The sequence below is a fragment of the Montipora foliosa genome, chromosome 3 (genome assembly GCF_036669935.1).
Source record: "Montipora foliosa isolate CH-2021 chromosome 3, ASM3666993v2, whole genome shotgun sequence".
NCBI classification, from domain to species: Eukaryota; Metazoa; Cnidaria; class Anthozoa; order Scleractinia; family Acroporidae; genus Montipora; species Montipora foliosa.
The window spans coordinates 24,002,562-24,011,547 of NC_090871.1; the positions used below are offsets into that span (position 1 = coordinate 24,002,562).

The following is an 8,986-nucleotide window of genomic DNA, read 5'->3' on the forward strand; positions in this document are numbered from 1 at the left end:
CTATGTTCAGATTTCTAGCCGCTGGTGTCTCGCTGCGCAACGAGACACCAGCGGCTGGAAGTCTGAGCCGAAAGCCTTAATTTGGAAAACGAGAGCGAGAGTTGCTGAGGGTCAGGAGAAACTCTCATTCTCGTTTGGCCAGGAACTCTCTCATTCTCTCTAGAGGGCTCATCCAATTCGAACGTGCTCAAATTGATCATGAGAGCTGGCGGGAGTTTTGTCTCAGTTGGCCGCACACGAGAGTTTGAGAGAGAGGTTTGCGGTCAGCAGTTACTGTTTTTTTTCCAGCGGGCTCGGATAAAAAAGGACCAAGGACTTGAAAGATAGCTTGGGAAACTTCCTTAACAATGTAAGATATCGTTTCCGTACCAATCCGAAATTGAAAATGTTTCCCCTGTATCGACTGTAAGCGTTGGTCTCTCAGCGTAAGCGTTGGTCTCTCAGCGGTCTCTCAGTCTCTCTTGATGACCTTGTGGCCTGAACCTCGTGCTTTGTAATCCCTAGGGAGATTGCACCTAGAATTTCTCAAAACTGACATTTCCCTTGTTATTCAACTTACACGACGTGCAGTGTACTTCAAACTTCAAGTCTACTTCAAAGAAAAGTCATACCGGCTGGCTAGTCTTCAGATTTTCCCAGGGTAGTTCCCATGCTCTCTCTTTTGTTTCGCATGAAAACTCTCGACAGACTCTCGTCAACTCTCGCTCTCTCGGTCACTCTTATCTCAACTCTCGTCAATTCTCATCAACTGTCACTCTCGTTTGGCCAGTGCTCAATAATTGTTCTTCTTAGGAAGAATCGAATTCCATCAAAATAAAAGATAAACTTATATATCAAATTTCATTGCTTTTTTACATAAAACAAAGTCCAAATTAACTCTCTGTAATATCTTATTTCAAATATGTAAAACATGCAAATACAAAGGGTCTTTTGTCAAGTGGTATTTAACGGCTGGTATGACATTTCTTGTGTAATATTACCGGAAACCTTTGTTAACCTGTGAGATTTGAGAGATTGAGTTTCGTCTTCCTGTTTTCGTGATACATAATACGGTACCGTGACACTGTTTAGTAGTGTTTTCAGATAAAACTAAAATGGATAAATGCAAAAAGGACAGTCCAGAGCCTGAACCGTCTGTACCAGGGGGAAATTGTGCGCGTATTCATAAATATTCATCTGTTTTGTCTGTGTTTGCGATGATGTTGACCATTGCTCTTTTCGCGAGAAACGAGGGAGTGATTCGCGAGATGAAAATGGCCGAGGCAGAGCTTTCCGAGGAAATTCAACAAATCAAAGTAATTCTGAAACAAAGAGCCATGTATCCCGGGAAAGTGCAGAAAAACGAGGATGGCGCAAGGGGTAAGTTGTTACGAAATTATGAAAACTTTGTAAGTGTTTCTTGCGTTATTTACCTTGTAGAGGTAAATGGCGAAACGCCATTAAAAGGAATCCCGTTAAAAACCAAAACCACACAAGGAAGATAACTTCGATCTGTATGTTGGATAATAGTTTTGTCTTTGTGAAACTTGGAGATACAAAGAAGACTATAGGGTACTGTACTGACTTTATCTGAGTGAAACTACAATCGACCAGTCTCACGTGAGGTCTCATCAGACGAATAAACAGTGCACAGTGCACAGTCCACGTTTTTTGCCGTCCCTGCTCAAGACCTATTAAATCCCCCTCAATTCTACGCACGAACCGTCGTTAAATTGCAAGCATAATTGAACATCTTCCTTCCTATCGGCAGCATTTCTACTATTTAGGTTGTTTTGCTAATCGAGTTGAAATAATAAAGGTCGGCCTTATTTAACTCTTGACATAGATTCACAGTTCCTTGTCTTCACAAAACCCTTGTGTACAACTTCATATCTGCTTTTGTGGCTTTTTTATTCTTAAAACCTCATGACTTCTTTTTTTAATTTTCTTACTTAAGATATTTTGCCTTTGTTTGTTTCCCTGGTCCAAAGTTCAATCTGGTGATACTCTCTTATTTCCTACAAATAACATTCGGGACAGCATCTTCACTCAAAAATTCGCCGCAACGGATGAATCGTCGTCCTAAGAGCCATTAAAGATGTTATCGAAACGATCTTTGAGATTTACACGATTTTTTCCTTTGCAGATCTAATGCAAAGAAATAAAATTGTCCGTCGGCATCTTACTGTTAACAACACTGAATCTGACAACATAAACGATTTTCGTCAAGGAATGGAGAAATATGTGGAATCGCTTATTGTCAAGTCCTGTCGCCCTTCAGAAAAAGTGTGTCTACCAGGTCCTCCTGGACCAAAGGGAGTTCAAGGCCCTCGCGGTAAAAGAGGATCCAAAGGTACCAAAGGTAGAAAGGGAATACAAGGTGTCATGGGTCCACCAGGTGAGCCTGGCAAACAAGGCATGACGGGAGATCCTGGAGAAAGCGGTGTTAAGGGAGAAAAAGGTAATTAAGATAATTAACTCCGTGAAATATTTCTCTCTCTGAGACACTGAAGAAAGGTACTTGGCTTACTTTTTCTGATTTTCTCCAACTTCTGCGTTTTTTCAACAATTTCACAATGAATCAACCAACACTATTCCAAATTTATTGCCCCTGGAGGCATCATTGTAGCTTGCGCGTTGATAGAGTTACAGTGATATAGACCTTATTCATAAATGGCGGTCACATTTATAATTCTTTTGTCCACGTGCAAATTAGCCTACCAAGCCTCATTTTAAAGCAAGAATTCTTTTCAATTCACTGTATGGTATGGAGGCTTGGTAGGCTCATTTGCACTTCGACAAAAGAATTATAAATTGACCGCCATTCATGAATAAGGTCTATAGTATTACATATACTGGTATACCAGAAAATATTTCGATTTGCCAGAACTAGGCACGCACGGGAATAAATGGGTAATGATGACGTTTTCGCAACAAATGCCCGGGAGTAAGTCTTGGGTACTAACGAGTTGAGCAGAAAACGGCCGAGGGCGTGGTTGATCGGAACGTAACGTCTCAATCATGGGATGTATCAGTAAAGGGAAATCTTCATGTATGGGGTTCAACATTATTGTTGAGAGTATCTTGCCATCTGTCAAGGAGTGTCACACGTTACATGCCGTGCAATCTATCGTTGAAGTAATAAAAAGGTTTTGTCCGCCTTTGTCTTAAGTCGGTTTCTTCACAAAGGGGTCGAGGAGTGACTAAATTATCTCACGACAAGGAGAATACTTTGGTTTGATTAAGAGTCGCGGGATGATTTCATTTGGTTCTTGGCACACCGCTAACACTAATGAAGCCGAAAATAACTCAAAGCCTTTGCCAAAACAATACTCTACTCTTTTAGATTATCACATTTTTCCCTTTTACCGTTTTTACATTTTTTTCTCACACTTCCATCTTGTATATATTTGCATCTCGCGCATTTATATTTTAGTTTTTTAAGGCTTTAGTCTGGAAGCCGAAAGCCTACGTTCTTTAAAATTTTTTACCAGAGAACGCTTTTTTACATGAATATGTTTCCAAAACCTGGTTAATAATAATAATAATAATAATAATAATAATAATAATAATAATAATAATAATAATAATAATAATAATAATAATTTAATACTTCTACTGCACGCCTTGATGATACAATGATCAAGTGCGCATTACAATGTCAAAATAATCTATAATAATCTATGCAATAGTGACAATAAAAATGAAGACTATAATATTAAAAAAACTTATCTAAATATCCAAGTTACGTATAAAATATAATAAGTGCTGTATCTAGGTTAGATCTAAAATTACAATAATAGTATTGCAAATAAAGGCTATGGTGAGTTTTCTATTTCTATTAATAAAAAGCAGCCTTAAAGAGATGTGTCTTGAGTTGACGTTTAAACGAGGTAAGGTGCGAGATCATGCGTAACTCAGGTGGCATTGAATTCCAGAGTGAAGGTGCAGCTACTGCAAACAATCGATCGTTTATTGTCTTCTAAGCTTTACGCTTGAACGGGACAAGGAGACGACCATTGGTGGATCTCAAGGTATACTTGGAACTAGATTGTAACTCAAGTAGATTGGTAATGTAGTCTGGTACAATGCCATGTAACGTTTTAAAAACGAATAAGAGAACCTTATACTGGGTGCGCTCCTTAACTGGAACCCAGTGTAAATACCAAGAAGTAGCGGCGTAATAGGGCAGCCGCGTGGCGCACAGCAAACTAGGCTTGCAGAAGCATTAAAGACGCGTTGTATCTTACGCAAATGACAAGCAGGAAGACCATACAAAAAACTTTTGCAGTAATCTAGGCGCGACGTGATGAACGCATGCACTAAGGTCTTGGTATCCAGAACCAGATCAAGGACATCTAAATAAAGCTTTAACATTAAACCGTTCAACATCAGTGGTTATTCACGTTACTCAAGACTAAAAGACTTCATCCCTTGCACTTTGTTATATTTTTTTAAAAATAATGGCCACATTGGAGTAAAAATGGACCTTGCGTTTCTTTTAGTTTCTATTTCGACTGGTGCACCATCGTGTCCGCCAAGATCAAACCGTCTACTTTTATATTCGGTTCTGATTTGTTCTCTCCCCGCTTCAACATCAATTGCTCCGTTTGTATACTACTCCTAACAGCTGGGGCACCAACAGTGTCAACTATTACTAGTCGGCTTTAAAGCTCATGCACCTAACGTTTTATCGGTATAACTTTTGATGGGCTGTTAGGCTCATGCATTATTAATGAATTTTGAAAACATTCATTAATTTATTAGATTTTTTTAACACGAGAAAGGGTATTTTTGAAATCACGCTAGAGATGAAGTGATCCTTTTAGCTCACAGACTTAAAACAGTTTTCAAATCAAAGCTTTGCACGATTTTCTTCTTTGCATTGTTGATAGAGGTGACATAACTCGAATCCTCGGTAACCTAACCAAAGTGTGCACGAACTCAGTGTTTTTCTTTCTCTTCAGTTAGATAATTTTACACCCTAACCTATTAACTCGAACTGCCACTGAGAAGTAAGTCACACCTGATTACCCTTAAAGGTTCGAGTTATGAAAAAATTTACCTGAATCTTCTTCGCTTGAAGGTAAAACAGGACACCCTGGACATCCGGGACCTAAGGGAGAACCAGGAGAGTCCATATCTGTACCACAAGTGACTGTGTCTCCTGCTTCAATGACCGTGACTGAAAATCAGACTGCTACTTTCCAGTGCTCAGCTGTTGGTAATCCAAAGCCGAGAGTATTCTGGAGTAAGATGAATGGCTCACGACTGGTAAACAGCAATGATGAACAAGGCAAACTGGTGATAAAGAAGGCTGTCTATAACGACTCAGGGAAATACGTTTGCAGAGCAACCAATTTGCTGGGAAAAGATGAAAAAGTGATTGAGCTCTTTGTCGAAGGTCAGAATCACTTTCTTAAGACAAAAGGTTACAAGTAGCCTATAGCCTCACTTTCTGATGCATTTCTCGCGTCACAAGCAGTTGCCATTTATACAGGGTTTTTCTTCTTCCAGTGTAGCTCAGTTGTAAACTTCTTGTCTCCTAATCCCGTGGTCACTTCTGGTTGGCCTATAACTTCAACCGAGAATATTGAAAAAAAATTAAGACGAGAGTGAAGCCAGATCCTGAGATCTTATGGTGAAGGTTATTACTAATAAAAAAACGAAGAACAGTCAGTACCCACTAAAGAAGAACATCGCATTTCACTCGTGTTTTAAATATTACCTTGAAAATTGACACTGATAAGGATATGGCGGCGGGACATTTATATCCTGTAACTGCGAATCAGTAGATCTTTGTCGAAACTGTGAATCACCTTCCACTCCTCCTTACAGTATCCACTTACGTGATCGGTGGCCATATTTTATCCGCCAAAACTTAAGAAAATGGTGATATAGGAACAGAGCCCAATTCCAATCAATGTGAATGGAAGCGGCAAACATGGCCGCTGTAACATCTCGTGAAACCGAGTGTCTTTACGATTAACAGTTAAAAGGAAGAGTGCGAGATTTTTTCGATAGCCAAAGGCCAACACCATCACTGCCGTATCGTTTGTTTAAGCGTGACATCTCGTGAAATAAAATGCTACTAGTTTGCACGTTACACAGGCTTTCGAAATATATGACTTGTTTCTGCTCTTCTTTAGTTTCCCCAGTCTTTACCAAGGTCCCTGGCAAAGTTACTTCATTTGAAAGTAGTTCAACAGCTGTTCTTGTTTGCGAGGCTTTTGGATTTCCGCCACCAGTAATCGAATGGTTAAAGGCCTTCTCTCTGTTACCACAAGGGCGGTCAGTGGTTGTTAATGGAACACTTAAAATTTCACGAGTTAGTCTCCAAGACAGTGGTACCTATCAATGCAAAGCAAGCAACAGGCTGGGATCAGTAACTTTTGCTACATCACTTCTCGTCAGTAAAATCGGTAGGTATCACCTATTAAAATGGAAATTTGCACTTCACGACCTAAACGCTTCGAACGATGCATGATTTACCTGACTGCTGGTCAAACGTAACATTGACACAGATGAAAGGCCTCACCTTTCTTGAAACATTTTTAAAATGTGGGATGCTTTGCACTGTCCGTTGTCGAAAGCAACTTATAAACTTACGTCATAGTGAGCACGCAGTAGCTCATGCCCCGGCTCATGCCAAGAATCTGTAAGCAAATATACGAAATTTCGAAAAGCTTAGATTCTTTTGAAGTATTTGATTAGTTTGATTTGATTCGCCTTAAGCTTGTTGCTTAGAGTGTAAACTGTGAATAATTGCATTTCCACTGCGATTTCAACAACAAGACGCCAGCAAAACAGATAAAGACTCAACTCGAAATTACTAATGAAAAGAAAATTCTCTGGAAAATAAGGTAACCTAAAAATGCTTTCTGAATGTAACTGCGAGACTGTACTCTGAACCATTTTGATTAGCACTGTCAGTAGAAAAAACTACTGATACCGTATCTTTGCGCAAATTTGTTTTGAATGTTATATGTGTAAGCACCATTTCATTCAAGTAAACCGCATGACTATTAAAACAAATATAGCGTCCATATTCTGAAGACCAGGACAATTATCTGCACATAAATTGCGTGTTTTGATATAATTTTATGAAAGCCCATGTGAAATTCCACCCAGGTAAAAATAAAGACTTGCATCACATATTTATTTCCAGATGTGCAATTAATCATTGACAAGTTGATTCTGTCATATAATTACCACAAAAAAACTCACGCATTCTTCACTGAAAGCACTTAGAGGAGGGTCTAAAATAGGCTTTTTCAATCCCGCATACCGCCGCTATTGTTTATTCCATCCCGCCGCAAAGTGCATTTTCATCCCGATCCCGCTTGGTTGAAACCACTATGCTCCAGCTCAACTGATGAACCATTTGTATAGCTTCTACATTACTAAAGATGAACTCTCATTAAGCAGTGATGTAATGACTTGACGTCGACGCAAACGTTCAGTGTAGACAGAAAACGCCACTTACAGAGGCTTCACATGAGTGAACATTATGTGCTTGCATTTCTGAGATCAGTTTATTTTGTCAGAGGTTTCAGATGAGGTTGGCGGATTGAGGCGATGTCACCATCGCGCTCATGTCAACGAACGCAACGTGATTGAAAGAGATCGACTTACTTTTAATCCGCGTCTCGTGTTACTCCGAGAGGACAAATAGAAAGTTGCGTGAGCGGCATAGGTCCGAGTGTTTTACTTTTTTTGCGTGGTTTCTAGGGGTCTTTTAGGGTCTTTTGGCCAACTCTTTCATTCTCCAAGCAAATTAAAGCTTTTCAACTCATAACGTGAGGTTTCTTGATAGGACAGAAATTAAGTAAAGCTGTCCGATCTCGTATCCCGCTTACGAAAACGGAGCATATCCCGGTTTCACCGTCGTATTTTCATCCCGCATCCCGCCTTTAAAATTTTTCATATCCCACATCCCGCCTCGATTTTAAGCCCCATCCCGCATCCCGCCAAACCTATCTTGGACCCTCTTAGAACAAACCACAGTTTATTGCAATTGATATTGAAGAGATTTTTTGAAAACCCCTTCGAAAATCAGATATTCCAAAAAGGAATATTTGCTGATTTATATCTGGAAGAATAAAAGGTTAGGTCACTCGTGATATATGGGCACATCTTGATAAGAGGGGATCGTTTCTTGCCCTTCTTGTTTTTTGACACAGTGCAAATAACCATATTTCTGGCTCCAATTGCCTTGTATTACTTACTGTTTTGCCTTTGCTATCATTAAAATCGTGCTGAAAACGGTTAGCGAGGAAAGTAAGTGGTCATTGTCACTTTAGCTTGATTCCAACTTAATTGTGCGATATGCAACAGCATAAGAGCCTATGTAGGCACAAGGATAAGCATAAAAAGTCCTATGGAGTCGAATTCAAAATAAGCGAGAAATAAGCTTAATTATTATATGGCAAGCAATTCTCCTGCTATATGAAGCACTCTGGTTGGCTGGTTTTTGGTTGGGATTTTACAGTACAGGCCATTATCATGGAAACGATCCATTACCGTATTTTTTCTAGTCTGAAGTGTCAGCCGTCTCCTCGCCCAAACCTGCCAAATAGGCGAGGCGGACGAGAGAGACTCTCTCGCCAGCCTCGCCCCTTTGGCAGGTTTGGGCGAGGAGACGGCTGACACTTCAGACTAAATTTTTTCATCTCCCAGGAAATTGAGTGAAACACAAAAAGGTTTATAAGTAAAGGCTTTTTAAAACAAATTGAGGTAAAAATTACCGGGTAAAATGCGTGACGTTTCGACCGAACTTCGGTCATTATCAAGCTTAAAACTGAAGATAAAATTTTTGCATACACATGTAGTTCCTGTTATGTCGGCGAAACAAACCGACATCTTGCTACACGTGTTCGTGAACATTTAAGAATATATCCTGATAAGAACTCGCATATCTTTCAGCACATTAATGGGTCAGAAGCATGCAGATCTTTATGCTCAGAGGATTGTTTTTTAATCCTTGACACCGCCTCCACGCCTTTTC

At 39.7% G+C, this 8,986-nt stretch overlaps 1 protein-coding gene across 1 annotated transcript in view; it reads left to right on the top strand.

Annotated features, from left to right (window-relative positions):
- The first annotated feature begins 1,032 nt into the window (after positions 1 to 1,032).
- LOC137997119 (uncharacterized) overlaps positions 1,033 to 8,986 on the top strand; it is a 19,242-nt gene continuing 11,288 nt past the window's right edge. Inside the window, exons 1-4 of the mRNA XM_068842905.1 lie at positions 1,033 to 1,359; positions 2,126 to 2,440; positions 5,066 to 5,383; positions 6,129 to 6,401. Coding sequence (XP_068699006.1) covers positions 1,095 to 1,359; positions 2,126 to 2,440; positions 5,066 to 5,383; positions 6,129 to 6,401 — 1,171 coding nt within the window. The 5' untranslated portion in view covers positions 1,033 to 1,094. The remainder of the gene's footprint in view (positions 1,360 to 2,125; positions 2,441 to 5,065; positions 5,384 to 6,128; positions 6,402 to 8,986) is intronic.